Source organism: Dunckerocampus dactyliophorus, chromosome 4 (genome assembly GCF_027744805.1).
Source record: "Dunckerocampus dactyliophorus isolate RoL2022-P2 chromosome 4, RoL_Ddac_1.1, whole genome shotgun sequence".
NCBI classification, from domain to species: Eukaryota; Metazoa; Chordata; class Actinopteri; order Syngnathiformes; family Syngnathidae; genus Dunckerocampus; species Dunckerocampus dactyliophorus.
Window position 1 is genome coordinate 2,903,535 of NC_072822.1, and position 22,528 is coordinate 2,926,062.

General features: G+C 42.4%; 1 protein-coding gene across 1 annotated transcript in view; it reads right to left on the reverse strand.

The window, feature by feature from the left end:
- The window catches only part of hip1rb (huntingtin interacting protein 1 related b), a 30,630-nt gene that overhangs the window by 6,172 nt on the left and 1,930 nt on the right, over window positions 1–22,528 (reverse strand). The window contains exons 2-23 of the mRNA XM_054772651.1: window positions 14,285–14,348; window positions 13,441–13,583; window positions 13,171–13,227; window positions 11,886–11,966; window positions 11,731–11,807; window positions 11,576–11,637; window positions 9,288–9,428; window positions 8,807–8,864; window positions 6,895–6,970; window positions 6,557–6,771; window positions 6,239–6,311; window positions 5,814–5,997; window positions 5,640–5,728; window positions 5,139–5,255; window positions 4,958–5,059; window positions 4,678–4,872; window positions 3,368–3,515; window positions 2,500–2,586; window positions 2,300–2,407; window positions 1,524–1,660; window positions 1,319–1,429; window positions 1,184–1,242 (exon numbers count right to left, since the gene is read on the reverse strand). Coding sequence (XP_054628626.1) covers window positions 1,184–1,242; window positions 1,319–1,429; window positions 1,524–1,660; window positions 2,300–2,407; window positions 2,500–2,586; window positions 3,368–3,515; window positions 4,678–4,872; window positions 4,958–5,059; window positions 5,139–5,255; window positions 5,640–5,728; window positions 5,814–5,997; window positions 6,239–6,311; window positions 6,557–6,771; window positions 6,895–6,970; window positions 8,807–8,864; window positions 9,288–9,428; window positions 11,576–11,637; window positions 11,731–11,807; window positions 11,886–11,966; window positions 13,171–13,227; window positions 13,441–13,583; window positions 14,285–14,348 — 2,384 coding nt within the window. The remainder of the gene's footprint in view (window positions 1–1,183; window positions 1,243–1,318; window positions 1,430–1,523; window positions 1,661–2,299; window positions 2,408–2,499; window positions 2,587–3,367; window positions 3,516–4,677; window positions 4,873–4,957; window positions 5,060–5,138; window positions 5,256–5,639; window positions 5,729–5,813; window positions 5,998–6,238; window positions 6,312–6,556; window positions 6,772–6,894; window positions 6,971–8,806; window positions 8,865–9,287; window positions 9,429–11,575; window positions 11,638–11,730; window positions 11,808–11,885; window positions 11,967–13,170; window positions 13,228–13,440; window positions 13,584–14,284; window positions 14,349–22,528) is intronic.

Consider the following 22,528-nt stretch of genomic DNA (forward strand, 5'->3'; position numbering starts at 1 on the left):
AATAATTAGGGCTTTTTTTTTTTTTGGAAGCATGAAGTTGAAATACTAAAAGGAAAAATACATTTTCTAAATTATGAGAAACAAAACAAAGAATGATGTTGCAAATTTTGGTAAAAAAAAAGATGTTTTCTAAAGTCGTAATATTATGAGAAACAAAAAGAATGAAGCTGCAAATTTGGGAAAATTAGGTTGGGAAAAAGTCATAATATTATAATTCGATGCTTATGTCACAAATTGCCGCGAATACCAACAAAGAATCTGGCGCACACCAATGAAGAAGAACCCCGCGAGCACCATCATGCAAAGGAGGGTCACCATGATTAAACACCTGCTGATCCACGGTGTAGAAATAACGGAGTACCTCGTCTTTAATGTGCTATGTGGTTCTTCATCGAAGCAGTCAGAACAAGGGAAGCCCAGCAATAAATGACGATGAGGAAGTTCGGCGTAGATAAAAGGACGGGAGGTACGGCTCTAGGAAGTAAGTTTATTCATATATATTCATCACAACTAGTCTGGTTTAGCAACAGTCAAGACACCTTTTCAACCCACACAACACACTTCCAGCCTTCAAAATAACATAAAAACAAAATAATGTTGGCTACATCCTGTTTATGTAACAAAATAAGGGTGTCATAAAAACAGCTTACACCAACACAGAGGCAGCAAACAAAGCGTACTCGTGCTAAGTGATATCATGAGCCAGTGTATTTTTCATAGACAAATCTTTTACAAGTTGTTGGATTGTGCGTGTTTAAGTGGCTGCAGCCTCACACGCTAACCCATAAACAACGGCATATGTGGACATTTTTTCTTTCATTAAAAGTAAGCATCTTTTGAAACGATGTACTATTATTATTATGCCATAATGCCATATAAATCTTGTCAATAATATCGATTATCGACAAGAATGCGTAGGACAATTATCGTCCAGCAAAATTTGTTATCGTGACAGGCCTAGTTCCAGTAAATCCAGTTTTGGGGCACATATTCTCTGGAGGGCTACACTTTGAAAACCCCTGGAGGTAGACAGTTTTTTTGTTTGGGTGGTTTGGCCTTTGCTTGTTGCCTTTGGCAGAGACATTGGCTGTTAAAAAAAAAAAGGAAAAAAAGGGGCACTTCCAACAGAAAGATATGCAAACTACCTATTGTGATTTTACTGGAAGCTTGAACGCCAACAAACCTTTCATTGACCTCCAGCTTGATTCCCGATGTGTCCTTTCGGGCTTGGTTCATCATTTCCTGCAAATACAACACGCAAAGATGAATCAGCGGCACTGAATAAACACGACTAACAGCAATAACAGCAGCAACATACAGCAATCCTGCGCACAGCCTCCTCGATGGCTGCTGATGTCGCTGCCATTTCTTTGTCCACCAGATCTCCCAGCTCCTCCTGACGCACATCCAAGCTTTTTGGTCGCAGTTCCTACACATGCGGCGGAAGGAGATGAAGTCTGGTTGACTCTGGAGATGTTAAATGGAAAGATGCTGCCTATATAAGTGCTATTATCAGTGCTTGCCTGGCCCAAGCGCAGAATCTTGTGGATGATGACTTGAATGGAGGCCGGGTCGGCCCTCTGAAGGGTGCCCTTGGACTTGAGCTCCTTCAAGTACTGCAAACACTCAGTGGCACAGCCTCTGCAGTTCTCCGTCAGGCCTGCAGGGGGTGAAAATAAAGACAGCAGTCCATTTACTGTATTCTGCTTTCTGAACGGAGGGTACATCGTGCCTGCCCGCCACCATGCAGTTCGAGTTTACCAACAGACAGAAACAGACAGAACAGAAAAAGGTAGAAACAAAATTCATTTTTCTGATGAAAGACAAAAGTCTAATCTTTCTTTTAGTAGGTTCCATGTTTATATAGCCAGAGAACACAATATTCTGTGTGCCTTGAATCAAAATCGCCAAAAATGGCCGCTACTGAAGGGGTGTTTTATGAACAATAAAAACATGTTTTAAGAAAGTCAAGAAATTGACAATGATGTCATATATCATTAAAAAATGCATCATGTTTTTTGGAGTATCGAGTCGTCTAAAAATCTGAAATTGAGCCATTAAAACACATTTTGGGTTTTTTTTGCATTATAAAAATGAACTACTGAAACTTTTTTTGGCGCATAGTAAAAAAAATTACAATTTTCACCATCACATATGATTACAAAAACAAAAACATGTTTTTTGTATTTTCTGCCACATTGTTCATTTTCCTGCTCATCCCAGGTACAGTTCTTCAAAAATGTCCCGCAAGGGCTAATGAAGTCATCACTTGTATGGCTATATGTAGCATGTAGCTTACGATCTGCGTGATCAGTGGGCGCCATGTGTGCTGTAGCGCTGCCATTGATGATGGTGTCAGCAGCAGAGTGAGAAAACTGGGTCAGCGACCTCAGCAGCCCTCCAGCATCTAAATACAACAACATAATATTAGTCACACACAGTCACTATTACTATTCATAGGAGTAGTAGTTGTGTAAGTGCAAGAAGCAGGAAATGTACCGTTCATGTTGTTCACATAATCTGCATGGCCTTTTTTCACTTTATCAATGGAGCCCAATGTTGCCTCTGCTCGACTTATTAGGTAATCTGTGTTTGAAAGCAACAACCAGTTCAATCCATTGTTTATGAACTCCTATCGTTCACATTGAGTTCATTTTAAAAAGGAAAGCTGCACTTTTTGGGAATTTTGCCCATCATCCACAATCCTTATGTGAGTCATGAGCACACGTCTTTCTCTTTTCTGTGCGTTCCAAAGACATAAAAACAGCTAAAAAGAGACAGCTAAGAATGCACGTAATGGGACACGCCTACTATAAAGCCTTCTGAAAAACCTCCAAAAACCGCCAACAACGCTCCATTTACAGTACATATAATGTGACGTGCATATTACTCAACACACACACACACACTCACTCACCCGCAGTGTGTCAGTGCTGCGCTCACAGCGCCTCAGGCCACTACCGAAAGGTAACGCTACATACTGGAGCTGCTGCCACTGCTTCTGTGTTTCGGTTTTTGAGTTTGGAAAAGTTGAACGCTAGGTGTTGGCATTCCTTTCTACCTTGCTATATGAAATCAATGCGCCCAGGAAGGAAGTTCCGGTGATGCATGTTATCATGAATGTACCTGTTACTACGTGGTCACAGCATGGACATAAAACCTTTCTTGGAGATATTTTAATAGCGGGATTTCTAGGCGGAATAGGCGTTTCCCATTACGTGCCGTAATTCTTTTTAGCTGTTTTTATATCTTTAGAACGCACAGAAAAGAGAAAGACGTGTGTTCATGTCTCACGTAAGGACTGTGGATGATGGGCAAAATTCCCCCTCAAAAAAGTGCAGTTTTCCTGTAAGAGCAAAGGTGTGACCTGGAGAACTGGTGCATTGTATGTGGAGAGGATCATCCAGCTTGGCCACAGCATCTTGAATGATGTTCTCCGCTTCTGCCACGGTACCCTGAAGTAACGCAAACTGCTCGTCCAGAAGCTTTTGCTTTAGAAGCTCCTCTTGTCTGGCCTGCAAGCAAACACACTCTGCATCCTTACTGTTGAAAAACTCATTGGCCACAATGTCGAAAGGTGCCCTGTTTTCCAAAAGGGACTTTTTAATGCTGTTTTAACAGTAATAGGTGTCCCTAGACCCTGTTTATGAGCACCAAACTTAAAAAATCTGTCATCACCTTCTGTTGACCCCCACCTATTCGCGTTTTGGCAGGGCAGTAGTCACAGATTTTTTTTTCTGCTTTCAATTTTAAGTAAATCAGTTTTTTTATTTCTGGTAAATGAAATAGATAGAGGGTTGATGGTAGAAGTGTTGCAGCTATGAATCCAGCAGAGGGCAGAGGGCGTTGTCTCAAATCAATTCACTCCAGATTTTTCATCAGCAATCTTATTATTTTGTTATTTCTATTATGGACTTTATGGCCGTCATAGACATTGGCTGATGTAGTCCTGTCGTTTGTTTGTGTTGTTTTGTTATTGCTGCTGCCTTTGTTATTGTTGCTGTTGTTGTCTCTCTCTGTATTGTCCCCCAACTTGTCCTTGCACTTCCCCCTCTGTCGTCAAATAAACATCAATCATCAAATAAAGTCAAATAAAATCTATGTAACAGGAGAAGGGGCACCTAGATCAACAATACTATTTGCGCCAATGGCTCGACAGGACAAAAAAAAAAAAAAACAGAATATTTTCAGCAGGACGACGCTTAGACGGGCCGCACGGTGGTCTAGCGGTTAGCATGTTGGCCAACACAGGAACAGCCTGGAGATCGGGAAGACCTGGGATCGATTGGGACATTTCTGTGTGGAGTTTGCATGTTCTCCCTGTGCGTGTGTGAGTTTTCTCCAGGTACTCCGGCTTCCTCACACATTCCAAAAACATGCGGGTGAGGTTAATTGGCGACTCTAAATTGTCTATAGGTATGAATGTGAGTGTGAATGGTTGTTTGTCTACATGTGCCCTGCCATTGGCTGGCGACCAGTCCAGGGTGTACCCCCCCTGTCGCCCGAAGTCAGCTGGGATAGGCTCCAGCATGCCCCCGCGACCCTAATGAGGATGAAGTGGTATAGAAAATGGATGGATGAAGATGCTTACACAAGTCTTGATGTACAATACTATTTACTGTATGCCTGCTCCCCCTGCTGCAGTCATGAAGTGTGAGATCCACTGTGGCGACCGACCTTCTCCTTGAGTTTCGCCTGCAGCTCGCTGAGCTCCTTGCTGTTCTTATCCCGCTCCTGCTGAACTGTAGACTGCTGCAGCTGCGCACTCTGGCGCACGGACGAAAGCTCCGCCTCCTTCTCGCTCACCGAGCGCATCAAACGCTCCTTCTCAGCCTGCAGAGCGGTCATGGAGCTGTTCATTTGCACCGAACTCTGCAACAGAAGGTGGTGGGGAGGAGTGTGAAGGGTTGACACAGCACACAATGATGAGGCGCTTACACCACAGGTACACTCTCACCTGCTCGCTGCTCTGCAGAGAGGCGTTGATGCGGGATATTTCTGCCAACTTTTCTGCCAGTTCTCTCCTCAGCTTCTCCATCTCAAACTTCTGTTCCTCTAGCTATAACACCACAGTTCCAATCAAGTACCCACACCACCGTTTGCGGTTTTTCGATTCCACAAGAAAAACTACCACCAACCTTCATGTCAGCTTCCTGCCTGATCCGATCCACCTCAAAGGACAGCTGCTGCTTGGTCCTCTCCACTTCCTCCTGAGTCTGCTGGGTGGCCGACAGCATCTTCACCGTGTCTGCACTCTGGGGGCACACGGTAAACAAAGCACAACAATGGCGGACATCTTTCTTCTATTACAAGAAGACAAGTTTCCTCAACACCCTCCAAACACTATTTGTGTATTGTTGTTTAAAGAACATTACCTATTGGCCAGGGGCCCTTGGAATTGTTTAATGGCGGCCCTGGCCAACAGCACCCATCATAAATAAATTGAAAAATGTACAGTTAATCCATGTGATCCATATCGGTATCGGACAAGCTCAATCATGGATGATCAGTATGGAGCATCCCTAGTAAATACAACTTCAAATGAGAAGTACAGAAAGTGCTAAGGCAGTTCTGTAGTGATTTTACTTCGTGCTATGTTCCTGGTCCTTTCTGTGTACTTTAATCAGTGTGGCGTCTACCTTGCGAAGCAGTTCTGCATGGCTGGCCACCAACTCAGTGTGCTTCTCTTTCAGCTTATTGTAGCGCTGCTCCGTGGCCTGAGCTCGTTCTGCACACAAACACAAACCATGAGAACGAGACCGCTCTTTAATCATTCGTCCGGTGTATGCTTGTGGACTGGAGGCGTCTCTTACGCTCTGCCTCTATGAAGGTGCTCTGCAGGCTGTCATGCTCCGCGTTCCGGCGGCACGCGGCCTCCAGCGCCATGCGAAGCTGCTCGTTCTCCACCAGCGCACGTTGCTTCTGTGCCCGCTGCTCCTCTAGCTCCGCTTCCAGGCTGTTAATCTGCGATTTGAGCTGCGTGATGTAGCGCTGGGCCTTGAGGAGGACAAACAAGGTTGTGAGTGCATGATGTAATGTGATCTTGAGCACTTTTTCTGACACTGAAACAATGAGGACGTAATGTGTAATGCAGCAGGAGGACGCATGACACACGAGTTGGACGCACTCATCGCTGCCCCACATTCCACAAACGAGGAAGAGCATTTGCACCCGCCTAACAGGTGTCCCAGATTCCTGTGCACACAGATAACGCCTAGTCATCGTTACTATTCCTTACCTCTGCTTTCACTCTCTCCAGCTCCGCTCTCAGCAGCTCCAAGTCCCGTTTCAGGCTCTCAATCTGGAGGTCCCTGGTGGACCGCAGCAACAAAAACATTTGTCCTTTGCTCAGTCATTGAGCAAACTACCAACATCTAGGACTGGGGTGTCCAATGTGCTTTTTTTATCGGCCCTTGGCATTCTAAAAATAGAACAGTGGTCTACAACTATGCATTTTTAGTCAAATGATGTCACCAATGTGTGGAATCTCATTTCAATCTTTCAAACATTCTTCAATTATGTATCAATAACAGCAGACAGGACGACCCTTCAATACCTGTCGTCAAAGCCCCCGTTGGGCGGCCCGAACGCCTGATCGAATATGTCTGGCTGCGGCGTTGTCGCCTGCGTCTGCAAGCTGCTGGAGTCGCTGATGTCGATGAGCGGCTCAGCGTCATCCTCGTCATCGTCCCCGTCGTCTTCGTCCCCGATCACCACCACGGGCTTCACGTGCTTGGCCAGCGAGGCGGCGTGCAGGAAGTTTGGAGGTGACTGAGGAGGACACAAACAGGAAGGGATGAGTTCATTGGGACAAAAATAAGCCAGTTACCGGATGATGATGTAAGACATTTGCGGAAACATGTGAGCTGTTGTTGCGACTCAACAGCGACTTACGTCAGGTAGTCTGGGAATCTGGATGAGCCTCTTGAAGTAGTACATTTCTCTGGCTCTGTTGAAGAAAGTCTTCAAGCTGTGGAACGAATGAAAGAAGACCTCAGTTTCTATTACCATAATCATAGCCGGGCTGTTTATTTACCTAAAGCTCAAAGAGGATGCGGCATTAACTGGGAGCAGGTGATAATTGGTGAGAGGCTGTTATTTCCTAAATGTCAAAACTTTTACGATGCTTGTTATTTTTCGTTGGGTGGGACCTACTGTATGGTCGTCCCTCGTTTATCGCAGTTAATTGGTTCCAGACCCGAACGCAATAAGTGAATTTACGCAAAGTATAATTCAATCTTGAAATATTTTCATAGTTAGAGCATAGAAAACCTGTTTATGACATTCTACATAGTTTTTACCATTATTAGAGCCCTCGAGACATGAAATAACACCCCTATAGTTTCCACTCCTATTATACTTTATTTACACCACATTGCTCATGGGCAGGCTACGGGATCACTGTAGGGACATAAGAGATGGCTCCCACTCATAGTATATAGCAGGCTAGCGAGCTAACTAGTTAGCCTCCAATTTTAACTAGTTTCAAATAGAGTGGGGAAGAAGGACAAAGTAAGAAGCCAAAAACGTACCACTTCCAAACGGGATGGGAGGAGAACCTTTTCCACTCTATCATGTCGGACATGCCATGGCTGACTCGATGCAGTGTTAAGGGAATGTAATCTAAGCAAATGTCTCATCAATGTAAAATTACAAATGCCAAGTGACCAAAATACTACTGTACATATTTCAATGTTTTCTTTACTCATAATAGGCCATAGTCAACCACAAAATAGCAATCATTTATTAATTAATACATTAATGAAAAACTGCGACAGAGCAAGAGGGCGATGTTCGAACTGTGATGCAGCGAGGCACAACTGTACTCCTATAAATGATCACGTCACTACTACAGTGGAACACATACGTAAACAAGACGGCTGCGACGCTTGCGCAGTGGATGAAGATGCGAGCGTCGCAGCAATCTTCATCACGTACACAACAACAGGCAACACAACGAAAGGGAAAAGTAACGCAGAGTCATTTGTGAGGTCTTTCGAGGAAGCGTTTTTGTGATGCAAATGCATTATTCTTTTGAACGCATGTTGCTTTGAGAAGCCAAACTCTTTACTGCAGTTCCTCATCACCGAAATCCAACCAGAACTGGGCTGAAGGGACCAAGTGGGTGCTGATGGGGATGTCATACAACTTCATGTCAAAAAATACCAACTATCCCTTTAATACAAACAAATATATACAATCCTGTCCTGTCATTCATCTTTCTGTTCATAAAATACAGTAAAAATTGACATATTTCACACATAATTGCAAATGCTGATTAATCATGATTACTCCATTTAAAAACTGTGATGATTAAAATTTTGAATCATTTGACAGCCCTACTTTAATCTCTTTCCCGCAACCTAATAATGAGAACTTTGTTCTCTTGTTTCTCATAATATTACTACTTTAAAATAATGTCTTTTTTCTTTAATATTTCATGTTACTAAAATTACATTGTTTTTCCTCATATTACATTTTTTTCCATTAGATTACAACTTTTTCTCTTAATATTTTGACTTTATTCTTGTAAAATGACTGCTGATTTTTTAAGTTTTCTTGTTAACTTATATTTTTAGAATGGCCTGTGTGCCAGTAAAAAGACAGCCACGCCCTCCAAATGGCACCCGGGCTGCACTTTGGACACACCTGGCCTGCAGCCTACAGTTTTTTTGTTAATGAGAGAATATAAACACTCAAAAAGGGGTGATGGATGTGGTGTAATGGGCCAAGCTGGGTTCACTGGGTTCACTTGACACCACTTGTAGCCCCCTCTTGAGGACGTGCTAAGTTACAGTATGCGTACCTCTGGAACTGGTCCCGGAATCGATCCCGGTGTCCTTGTAAAGTGTCAGCAGGGAGACCTGAAATCCAAGAAATGGTACTTGTTTTGTTTTGTTGTTGTTGTTGTTGTTTTTAACTGTATGTATATGTCCTGGACATACATGTATGCTGACAAATCCTCAGTTCTGACAATGTAATTCACACAAAATTTGATGTAAAGTAGTCCTAATGTGGTGGGCGATAAGTGTATGTGTCAACAATGATGAAGCATATGCTGAATTACCATCATGAGCGCTGTGGATCAAGTCAAATATTTCATCTTGAGGTGTGATGACTGTTTTTTTTTTTTTTTTAATGCTCACTTCATGCACATTTAAGTTAATAAAGTTTAAAACTTGAGGGTAATTCATAAGCCTGAGTATTTCCTTGGTACAGGATAAATAATAATAATAATAATGTCATGATTTAAAGTGTGTTTTGTCAGCCATCTGTGTTTTTCTTACAGGCGTGCAGCTTGAACAGCAGCTTGACCATGAAGTGGTAGAGTTGACTGCAGTCCTGGATGACCTGTATGAGAGGCGACAGGCGACACTGGCCTGATGTCAGCGTGGATATGGCGATGGACGAGTTGAGCTGTCGGAGCACTGGGGACAGAGCGCAGAGCATGTTGAGAGCACTGAATGCAAATATACAGGGTGTAGTAATCACACTTTGAAATACCTTGAAAATCAGTGTAATAAGTTCGTTCATGAGTCACAAAGGCTATTGCTGTCCATTTGTAGCAGTAAGCTACAGCCACATTCACATTCAGTATGTGTGTGCAATGTTCTGGAGATTAAAGTGAATAACAGTGCTTGTCGTTGAAATGATTTGCTCCAATTATGCGAGTGTACAGTACATGGCGTGATGCGTGAAGAATAATGAAAAATAATGCTTCTAAACATGACTGTTTGCGTTCTTGCACCAAATCAGTCTGCAATAATACATTCTTGGATGTGTCCATCGTTTCGCTGCACTGTTCTGCTCTGGAGTTCAGGAGAACCAGGGTGGAGAGGGGCCAGGGACACCTCAGCTGTCTGCCTTTAAGTCATGGTGGGGCGGCAGGGACAGTGAGGTGAGGTATGTGTCAACAATGCGATCGCTTCAAAAATTGCAATACGTGTTGCAGACTTTTCCCTTTGCACGTTTATCACACTGAAATGTTTCAGATCATCAAAATTTTTTAAATATTGTATCAGTCTGGAATAAGTTATAAAGCCATTTTTAAAGCTTTGGGACTCCAGCGAACCACAGTGAGAGCCATTATCCACAAATGGCGAAGACATGGAACTGTGATGAACCTTCCCAGGAGTGGCCGACCAACCAAAATGACCCCAAGAGCGCAGCGACGACTCATCCAAGAGGTCACAAAAGACCCCACAACAACATCCAAAGAACTGCAGGCTTCACTTGCCTCAGTTAAGGTCAGTGTTCATGACTCCACCATAAGAAAGACACTGGGCAAAAACGGCCTGCATGGCAGAGTTCCAAGACCAAAACCACTGCTGAACAAAAAGAACATTAAGGCTCGTCTCAATTTTGCCAAAAACATCTTGATGATCCCGAAGATCTTTGGGAAAACACGCTATGGTCTGATGAGAACGAAAGTTAAATCTTTGGAATGTGTGTGTCCCATTTCATCTGGCGTAAAAGTAACACCACATTTCAGAAAAAGATTGTCATACCAACAGTGAAATACTTTATGGTGGTGGTAGTGTGATGGTCTGGGGCTGTTTTGCTGCTTCAGGACCTGGAAGACTTGCTGTGATAAATGAATTTTCCTGTCTACCAAAAAGTCCTGAAGGAGAATGTCCGGCCATCTATTCGTGACCTCAACTTGGGTTCTGCAGCAGGACAATGATCTAAAACACACCAGCAAGTCCACCTGAAGACTTTGGAGTGGCGTAGTAAAGGTCCTGACCTGAATCGTATTGAGATGCTGTGGCATGACCTTAAAAGGCGCTTCATGTTGGAAAAGCCTCCAATGTGGCTGAATGACAACAATTCTGCAAAATTCCTCCCCAGCGCTGTAAGAGACTCATTGCATGTTATGGCAAACACTTGATTGCAGTTGTTGCTGCTAAGGGTGGCCCACCCAGTTATTAGGTTTAGGGGGCAATTACTTTTTCCACACAGGGCCATGTGGCTTTCTATTTTTTTCTCCCTTAATAATAAAAAGTTTCATTTAAAAACTGCATTTGTGTTCACTTGTGTTATCATTGACTAATATTTAATTAGTTTGATGATCTGAAACATTTAAGACAAACATGCAAAAAAAAAAAAAAAAGAACTCAGGAAGGGGGCAAACACTTTTTCACACCACTGTACACATCTGAACTGTTTCCAGGTGCGAGAACTCCGCATGTATGCGGCATTTCTACTTTGATTTTACATGACTTCTAGCTACAAATACGCTTGTTTGCCCCGGATGTGACGTCACGTAAAACCCAGCAATTAATTCCCATGAAAAACTTTTGCTGGGCGTCTTCCACTACAACTCAACTGGAGGAAATCCAACTAATGTCCTCTAATTGCAGGCATTTCCTCAGCAGATTCAGCTTATTAAGGGCAAAAACTACGCTGCACGTTGGAACTTCCCTTCCTAATCAAATGTGGCAAAAAAAAAAAGAACATGATAGCACATGAATACTTTCTTTGAGTTGGGTTCATGAATGGGTAATGTCAGACTGTCGCTATGAAGCTGCAGCTCGAGTTTCCCCGTCTTCGCAAGAGTGTCTTTTTTTTTTTTTACCTGTCTCAGCCAGCTTCAACTCGACGTCCATGTAATCAAACACCTCCACAGTCAGCTGGAACCTGTGGGAGTCAATTTGATAGCATGTCGTGAAGAGCACACTCAACTTGGTGGCAAAAGCATCCCAATTACTGAACTGCTGTTCCTCAACTCACACGTTGTTGATGTCCGTTCCCGCCGTGCGCTCCAGCACCTCGTCGGTGGCCTCCAAGTTGGCGGGGATGTCAGAATGCTGTGCAAAACACGAGTTGATGGCTTTAAAATTCAGGTCGAACATGCCAACGCGTCATGTGACCGAGGCCACTCTCACCTTGGCATGAAACTGCATTTTGGTACAGAGCAGCTTAGAATAGATCGCCACCAGCTGGCCATATCTGTCATGGAGGTTGCCCTGGAAAAACAAATAGCAAAATACAATTAAATACAGCAGGGGTGTCCAAAGTGTAGCTCTGGGGTCATTTCTGTGTTTTTTGTTGGCTTTTTAAAAAAATTTTATATCAGTCTGTGGCACATTCTAAAATACGACGAAGTATTAGGGCCACATGTAAAAAATTTTTGAGAATAAAGTCGTAAATTTAGGAGAATAAGGTCAGAAATTTACGAGAAAAAAAGTCATACATTTACGAGAATAATGTCGTAAATTTATGAGAATAAAGTGGTAATATTACGTGTCATAAGTGTCAGAGGAAAAATAGAGCATAGCTCTTCAGGAAGGAAGGAAACTTTGCTCTTGCTTCAGGCAAGCTTTTATTTATTACGCGACAGCAAAACAGAGCAGTTGGGCACAAACAGATTAGCATGGCTAGCCCTTCTCACTTCCGCCTTCCTTACACTGCCCCCTCCACATGCCCAAGTCGAAAGGTCACCTCAGCACCCCGTTTTCATAGCTGTCTCAGGCAATGCTTGTAACAAAGTCACCAGTTTCTTCTCATAAATTTACGACTTTATTCTCTGAATATTTCCAAGTTTTTTTTCCCCTAAATTTACAACTGTTATTGCAAATTAACGACTTTATTCCTAAAATCTCAGATTATTTTGATACCCCGTCATAACAGGCGTTGCCTGAGACACCTATGAAAAGGGGGGACTTATGTGAACTTGAGGCCTTGGGCAAAGGTAATATTACGACTTTTTTTCTCTGAAATGTACAACTTTTATTCCCATAAATTTACAACTTTATTCCTCCTAAATTTATAACTTCATTCTAGTAATATTACAACTTTATTCTTGAAATCTCAGATTCCTCCCCCCATGTGGCCACTCTGTCGTACTAAAAATAGTAAAGCAAAAAAAAAAAAAAAAAAAAAAGGAGATACAAGCATAATGTAACAAGAAATATTGCTACTAACTCGCTTATTTACAGCCAACATGAAGGCGTTTTTGCTTTAAATATACAGTATATGTAACTTCTTAGCATATTTACTTTTATCCCCTGAAATATGGGTTGGGGGGACCAAAAAAAAAAAAAATTATTACGGTGCAATATATTTAAACTTACAAAAAAAGGTTATTGTTAATTTGTTATAAAATAAAAACAAATAAAACCACTGACTTTCAAGTGAAATGTTATGAATCTCCAATAAGAACAGGCTTACCCAAAGCTGGCCAAGTTCCACAATAGAGCTGTAATGCCTCATGCAGTCTTGTAACACCTGTGAAGGAACCCAAATACACAGTTATTATTTAACCTTTAAAGTAACAAATACATCTTCTGTAAGTAAAAAAACAAAACAAAACAGAAACTTCATAAAATATTTAGAATAAAATATGAAACAACAAAAAAAACACTTTAAAACAACAAGACAATTCAAACAACGAGTTTCTGGTAAGCCAGTATTGAGTGAGTACAGCAATGAAGGCCTCACATTGCGGTGTCCGTCCCGCAGGACTTTGTGCAGCACGTGGCAGAACTTCCAGCTGAGGATGGAGCTGCTGGCCAGGGGGAACCCCAGCGCGTAGGACCAGAAGGTGAAGGCCCCCTTCTCCCTGTGAGTGCCCAGGATGATACCTGACGGCGCAGATAAGGACACTCACGCCAACACAGAAAGAGATCACAAAAAAAGTGAAGCAGGGAACTGATGGAATTGTCTTAAGCGTTTAGAAGTTGTCAGTGACTTTGAAATGTGCATGACTGCCACTTATAGAATTGGAGCAACACGGACTACAACTGTCCTAACGTACAAATTGTTTCACTCCAGTCCAAGATTTACTCATCTATTTCCTTTTCTCTTACATCTTAGGAGGGATGATTCACTGTCTGACTAGAGATGGGGCCGATCCGATCTAGTATCGGGTTCAGATAATAGCGTAAATCAGCAAAGATTTCTGAAGCTTGTTGCTCGTTGTCATCGTTATTGCTAAGAATGAGAATAAAGTTCAACAAACGGAGTGAGAAAAATATCAGCAAACGCAGCTAAAAACATATCAGTGAACGTAGCTCAGAACGAGTCCTGTGTTTTCCGACCGGCTGTGAAGCCGTGAACGCATCAGGCTGGACACTTGTGTGTGCATGTGTGAAGATGTTCAACTGATATTATTCAAGCTAAATTTGCTGATATTCTTTTGGCAGGCTTGTAAAGGAAAGCAAACAGAGCTCTGGTATCGGAATTCTATCAGTATCAGCAGATATCGAAATTCAGGTGTCAAGATCGGACAAGATCGCATTGTTCAAATTTGAGCAGGTGTGTCTTGTCTTTTGTTCAAGGATACGTCGTGCATGTTTCTCCTTCACAGGCGTCTCAGTAGAGTTGATGGCTTTGCTGATGCTGCTCAGCTGAAAAGGGGGAAACAAGATCACAAATAAGTGAAAGAATGAACCCAACACTATTATGCAGTCGTCCCTCATTTATAGTGATTAGTTGGTTTCAGACCCAACTGCAATAAATTAATTTCAGCAATACAGAATTCTATGTTAATAAATGGAATATTTCCGTAGTTAGAGCACACAAAATCTGTTTCTAACTTTCTAAATACGCGTTTTAACATTAGAGCCCTGTAGACATGAAATAATGCGCCTATAGTCACCTTTACACTCCTATTATTCATTGTTTACAGCACATTGTGCAACTCTTGTGCTGCAGGGACTCGAGACGGCCCCTAGCTAGCAAGCTAGTGAGTTAACAAGCTAACCATTTAACCTTGATTTAGTCGAAACTTAAGACAAAAACGCACCACTTGCACACGGGATGGGAGAAGAACTTTTTTCCACTCTTTATCATGTGAGACATGCCACGTCTTCTTGACTTTGTGCAGTGTTAAGGTAATGTAATGTAAGGTAATGTCTCATTACTGCCGCCTAGTGACCAGAATACTACATATCACTTGTATTTCAATATGTTTTGACCAATAATAAACCATAGTCTACCACAAAACAGCTACCATTTATTAATTAAATAATTTATGAAAAACCGCGATATAGCAATGTAGCGATAATCGAATCACGATATTGCGAGGGAGGACTGTATAGGATTTATGCATGACTACTCTGTATTAACTATAAAATACAAAGACAAACAGCACTGCCTGAGCACCTCATGCGAGGACATTCACAGTGTCTTTTTGCAGTCTATACTGAAGGCATCTCCTGAGTCATTTGCATGATACGCCTTGTACATCTTCAGTCAAACAGGTCTGCTGATCCCACATGATAAGATATCATCAAGCATTGTGCAGATAATGAGGCCGAGAGACTAGATGTTGGGTTCCTCATCAACCGGTCCAGCAGGTAAGACAAGAGTCAACAATGAAAGGACAACAGGAAGGAAGAAACATGAGATCAGCTGGTAACGTTTGACTTGCTACATCACGGAAGTGTCTGTAGACGGGGACAAGGGATGCAACTACAACGTATCCCGCTGGGCATATATTCATTCTCTATATGTACCTTCAAAGCAACAAAAGAATCATTTGTGGCGATTTGGCGGAACATCCTAAAGTTACGCTGGGTGTTTTGTTGGGCTTGTTGAGTTTTATGAGAAATTTCAAGTCCATCAGACCAATGGGGTGTGGTGTTTTTGTCAGAAAAACAATCATAACACAGGCAACAACTGCCAAAGCAGAGGTAACATGTTCGTTGCAATCATTTCTATTTTTTGCCTGCACATTAGCTTTGAGTTGTGTGTGTGTGTGTGTGTGTGTGTGCGTGTGTAAAACCAGCCGAGTGTTATGCAAGGCACTCATCCAGCAGAGGCATTAATCCGCACGTGACTTTAATCTCCGACTATCTGTTTTTGCCCAAATGATTCCACACTGTAGTTACTGTGTAAAATATACAGTGTATACACAGCTTTGGGGGGTAACTGTAATACCTCTTAATCAATTAAGTCATCAATCAGGGGTTGGATGAGATCTCGTGGGAACTTTGACATCCCCTGTGGCAGTGTTTTTCAGCTGGTGGGTCGGGACCCAAAAGTGGGTCGCAGCCCCGTTCGGGGTGGGACGCGGACAAGTCAAAAATATATTTTCAAAATGTTTGAATTTCAAAATAATAATAAAAAAACTACTTCAAACTATCAGAAAATAAAAAAAAAATATTCAAATATTTCTATATTAAATTTTTTTAATATTTAATGTATTTATATTTTATTATAATTTATTTTATTATGTTTAAATTTATTTTATAATATTTTAATGCAATTAATATGCATTGGGAAATTACATGAAATATTTCAATGTAACTATCAATACCAAGGATGTATTTCTAATCCCGAACGCCCGATCTCAAAGACACAATTATACATCTTTTACAGGGTTTTGCGCGAGAGGCAAAAAGAGGTGATGATGCAACTGCACACTAATGGATGTCACTTTCAGAGCAGTTTTAAGCCATAAAAACGGCCACAAGGTGGGAGAAGTGCATTTGATAAGAGCTCGGCATGTGGATTTGAATGGAAGAAACACACGACAGCAAGGAGGAAATGGAAGAACGTGGGAGTGTAGCGTGCAGAAGGTTAAGCACTGCAGGGAAATTTTAACGCATGCACACACACACACACACACACACACACACACAGTTTAGTTACAAATGTGAAAAGTGTAAATAATTCATGCTGCTATATTTGTAAATAAATTGTTATTTGGATGTAAAACAACTCCCCTTTTGAGTTGTTTATGTTGTGGTGTAGTTGTTTAGATATCACAAAAGCAAAAAAATTGTGTGAAAGTTATGCTTGAAATGTTTTTCTGTTTTTCTCCCTTTTTTAGTCAGGAACTGATATTTTCCTGAAACGTACCTATGTTCTACTGCTGATTACTAAAGAACGGGAAAAGGTAGAAACAAACTTTTTTTTTCTGATGAAACACAGGAGTCTAATGTTTCTTTTGGTAGGTTCCATGTTTATATAGCCATAGAACACAATCTGTGTGCCTTGGAAGATCTAAGGTCAAAATCGTCTAAAATGGCCGCTACTGGTTGTAACAGGTTGTCTTTTGAAAATGGCTGGGATTGAATGAGTTAATATGCATTAGAAATTGATATAAAATATTTTAATCTAATTAATGTGCATTAGAAAATTACATTAAATATTTTTTATGTCATTTTTTCATTTTCTGAAGTATATTTTTTTATTTTCAAATCCAAATATTTTGAATATATTTTTGATTTACATCTTCTTCCTTGCTATATACACAAATATTAACTATTAAATAAAAGTATACATTTCTAATATTGTGCTCTGAAATACATTTTGCATTTGCAATTGTATTTTTCTTTAAAAACATGTTTTGAAGGTCATTTTTACATTAAAAAAAAAAAATTCTCCTGCTTTTACCTCTGTAAAAGTGGGTCACCGCTTAATGGCCAAGGGAAGATGTGGGTCTCTGGGTGAGACCAGTTGAGAGCCCCTGCTCTATGGGAGTGTGTCCCCCCCCCCCCCCAAAAAAAGTTAGTTCGTGGCTATTTATTAGCAAAACAAAGCACAAAGAGGGTCTTCTGAAGCAGCTAAGTGAGTGTAAACTTCCTGGTGACGCAAGTTGAGCTTCCGCTCGCTTCCGTTTGCACAGGGCGAGTGTGGAGCGGCAGTGGCAGCGTGGATGCCGGGGTGACAATGAGGGGCTTGTTGGTTTTTGCGGGAGGAAAGCAGCCAGCGCACAGAAGATGAATGCTGGGTGGCATGCAGAGGGGGAAGGTGGGGCGGTGACTCTGGCACACAGAGGCTGGCTCAGAGACCTTGACAGATGGACGCTTGAGCAGCGAGGCCGTGGGGGAAGTAGTAGTAATGTGGCGGTAGTAGTAGTAGTAGTACTTGTAGTAGTACTATTAGAAGAAGACCATCTACACAGAGCGCTGGAAGTCTAGTAGAAATGGCTTTGTACGTTCTATTTTTATTATAACTAGTGACTACTTTGAGCATTGTGAAGGCTTGTAAGAAGGCGAAGAGCCCCTCTGTTGTTGCCATGGCGACCTGGCTCCCACAGCATTCTGTTGAAAAGTCCACAAAGGCTGATAAAAGAAAGACTACGTTCCATATACTGTACAGACAGTGGAATCTCGGTTTTTGTCGTTAATCCCATACAAGAAGGTCAGACAAAAAGCAAAATGCACAAAAACCGAATCAATCTTTCCCATATGAAACAACGTCAATCCAATTAACCCGTTCCAGACACCCAAAAATATCAACACAAAACACGTTAGAGAATAATTGCAGCTATACAGTCAGAAAACACAGCAAAATACATATAAATGACAAACGAAATAGATCAATTAACATTTATCATCACTTCTACCTTTACTGAACACCACATGGTGATGAGTGGAGGGACGGAAGAGCCATGTGGACACGTTTCATTCCAGTCCGTCCCTCGAGCTGCGTATCTGCTCACTTGAACTTTGTCATCATTCGTTTCTCATCCTCTTTATCAAAGTTCTGGCGCTTGCAACTTTTACTTGCAGACATATTTAATAATCATTTTTTAAAAAGCAGAGATTCGTCCAACACTCAAATACTCGGTGCGCCTGATTTCCTCATCAGCAAACAGCACACGTTGCTTATTAGGCAGAAGGAAGGAGACGGATACAGAGTTGTGCATCGTTCTGTTTGCGTTCTATGAACAAATGAAGCCACGGTGACCTATTTGGGAAAACGGGAGGGGAAAGGTGAAGAAATGCGCACTTGTACACCATCGCAAGTGAAATAGTGCCCTGAGTAGCGATAGATGGATGGTTCCCTATTCAGTGTCTTTGGGTGGGGGTGTATGGGATGGCCTTTTTTTGTGCTTCATCCTTTTGTTTATTCTTTATTTTGCGCAGGGAGCAGCTGATTGGCCCCGCCCTTTATTTGTTTGGGCAGGCGAATCAGGACCTTTTCTTTGGGAATGGGAGGGATTTTGGGGTCTTTTTTTTTTTTTTTTTTTTTTTTAGTTTATTCATTAATAAACTTGGTTGACTTGATTTCTCAGCCTCCTGTGTCCTCCTTAAATGTAATGTCCCCCCCCCCCAGATTCCCTGGTCGGAATCTGTCTATTGTGTCCCAACTCTAGAAGAATAACTACGCATTCTTCGCAGATAGCCCTTTTCCACTGTAGCCAACTTTGGCGTTGGTGCTGGATTAAGTTCGAGGCTTGGGTGGAACCGTGTTGCCTGCGAACGGACTCGACGCCAGTTTCATTTTCCGTTGTCCTGGGGAGCCGTGTCATTACGTCACAGGGGTTACGCCTCCGATCAGGATATAACAGGGCATTTCAAGCGTCGAACATTTTTTAATCCAAACATACAAATCTTTTGTGATGGCCTCCAGCCAGGGTTTCGGTGGAGTTTATTAAACACACCAGCAAGCTGACACGCCGGTGTGGCCCAACACTCTGTCAAGCTCCTCCAAATAAGGCATTACTCTCCTCCAACCACTGCCACTCCTGCTTAGGTGTTTCCTTTGATGTCTGTGGACCTTTTTTCATTTCTTAACTTTGTTATTTATTTATTTGTTGAGTGAACAAAACCCGCAGCATCCATCTTGCCTCTGGTGCATTCCAAGTATTGGCTGGGTTCGGCACTTTTTCTTATACCCAAATGGACAAGAGACAGCAGGTTTCCACTGGTGTCCATGTTTTCGGAGTTTTCCATTGTTGGTTTGCAATGCCAAGTAATAAAGATGGAGGTAATTTGTGGAGTTTTTTTTTTTAGGTAACCCCGCCCACCTTATTAGTAAGTTTACATTCATTTAAACGGACATTTATGGAAGTTTATCTTCAATTCTAGCAAGATTCGGTACTAGCAAGAGTACTTCACCAACACCGGCCGCTCTTCCTCCACTGAACTACTTTGACACCCCTAAATCCCCTCCACATCTGACAGCCAATCAAAACTGTAGGAGACTCGCACAATTTGCTCTGGATGTGAACGCGTCACTCACCAGTGTCGCTGGCCACAGCCGCTCGTCAGCACCCGTGTGCAGCGTTTGCCACACGTTGGCGATGACTTTTCGCCAATCGCAGTTGTTGGTCGCCTCCCCGTGTGTGGCGCCCATGACACTTACCACCATCAACTGTCTGGGCGGCACTTTCGCTTTCTGTCTTTTGGCTCTGTTTTTTTTTTGGGTTCCGTCAGCAGCGATTATTGACATTTATGAATCGAGCAATAATCGTCAATGTCCGCATCGCAATGCATCTAAGAATCGATTATTTGAACCATGACAATAGAATGGCAAAGCTCTGAGAACCAGCTCCAAAAAACCTCCGAACCAAGCATAGTGGAAAAGGGGTAAGAGTCACCAACGTGTGGATTAGTATGTTAGGCGCGCTGTGTGGCCGTTCGATAACCAAGACAGTGTACGTAAACCGAGACATATTTTTACTATTGGTGTTCATTAACAGGCTCCATTAACAACATCGCTAATAAGTCACATATGCATAACAGGGAACCCTTACTACATTTTCCATTACATGGATTTTAAAAAGGTGATAACCGGTCCACTACAAGTGAGAAGGAGGGAACGCCTGAGCTAATCCCCCTCGCCACCCATTTGCCATAAGGTGGGCTGCCAGCTCGCATTATTGTTACCATTCATTCACTTGTCTGTGCTACTTTATGCCCTCCTCCTGCGTCCACCCCTGTGCTCTTTAGAGGCATGTGGGAACCAACCGTGAGGCTGTTTAGATCCAGTCATCAGAGCGCTTATTAACATTCTCATTGGACAAAACTGCTGCGATGACGCTTGTAGCACTCTGCGCGACTCGTTATCCGCTTAAATAAACACAAACAGCAGGGGATCTGGCCGAAAACATCACAAACAGCTCTGACCTTAACTCGCACATATTAGCTGCGCTTCACATGATAATTATGCAAGTTTCACTTATAGATGACAAAAACAATGACACAGTCAAAACACTGCAATGTACATGCCAGACCACTAGTGGGCGACGTCAGGGTCAGCCCTGAGGTCCACCATGATTGTTTTGGCTGTTAAGTACGTGCACACACCAACACGTAATGATTGAGTTCAAGTAATGTGTATCAATCAAGGCTGTTTATGAGCGCCAAATGTGATAAAAATCAATCATCCCCCTCGCTTATGTGGAGAGAAAAGGCGCTCAAACACTCGCTTTTGAAGTTGCGGCTTTTCATGACATCATCAACAAAAAAAAAAAAAAAACAACTACTTCCTGATGGACAGGACCCAACCCAAGCGAGATGAGCACCTGTATACGCCACGATTTGTCCAAAAAAAAAGAAGAAGAAAAAAAGAAAATCAGGCTTTGCTACATATCTTAAAATACACCCGTGCCAACTATCTGCCAGTCAGCTACAGACACGGGAGCTGTAAGTTTGATCATCTTGTTTTCCTTCGGTGAATATGCTAACCTAGCATGATGCTGCTGTTAAAATGTGAGTGTAATGTTAGCGCTGTAGCTCACATAGCTATCCTAGTGTTGCTCCTGTCCCACTCTTTAATGTTACATTGCTGTGACATATGGCATCTATTATGCTGGACAAGTGCAGAGTCACAGTCTACAAAAAGTGGCCGAAATACACAGTAGCGCTTACTCTGCTGGAGACAGTTCATTAGCATTAAAGCTACAGACACACCAAAGTAGGGTGTACCACAAGCACTTTTACATGAAGCGAGGAGATTGTTTTGTATAAAAGGTGGTGGTTAAGTGCAGGTTGTCATGTACTGTGTGTCGGAGGAAGCAACCAGCATGTTGTCATGTGATCAAGTAGCTGATCCATGCTGGAAAGATGGCTGAACTACGCTCAAGTCAAGGTGAAACATCTCACATACGCACAGCGTCCTCCGTGTGTGTGTGTAGGTGCGGTGTTTGCTTTCCCTCGCTCTTCTTGTTGCCCGAGTGAGCACCCGTGAGGCGGGTGGGGGAGGGTGAAGGTTGCGGCGGGATGGTCGTGAATAAACAGAGCGCCTGAGTGAGAGTGTGGTGAGAGAATATTACACTCCTAATGCTTTTGCTCTTCTCCCGTTCATTGCAAAAGGAGAGCAGTGATGTGTTTGTTTTGTTTGTCAGTGCTCATGATATTTCCAAAACATGCGCTTACAAAAGTTTATTTTCACTGAAAACAGGCAATAAGATGACCACATTTAAACAATATGTTAATACAAAAGGTTCCTGCGCTTCACCGTGTTGGGTGTTCACGTTAAGTGCGCGCACGTGCCTTATCCCTGATGACATTGGGCAAGATGCACAGTCAAACTAGACTGGGAGCTATTCACATGCAGGACAAACATTAGCAACCCTAGCTATGTGAGCTACAGTGCTAACTAGGTGTCACGAGATCTCGCAATAATAAATGAATTCATCACACAATAAAAGAAAATGAACTGGTTAATTTTGCCGGCCTCCACACATTGCTGCTTGCATGCGTGTCTGTATTTCTCGCCTCCAAGCAGACAGGAAGAGGACACGCTTCAGCACCTATACGCTTCATCGAACAACGGCCAACAGAGTGAGACCTCTTGTCAGTCATACAGTGGCTTTGTCTCTGTGGGGGAGGCGGAGCCACTAGCA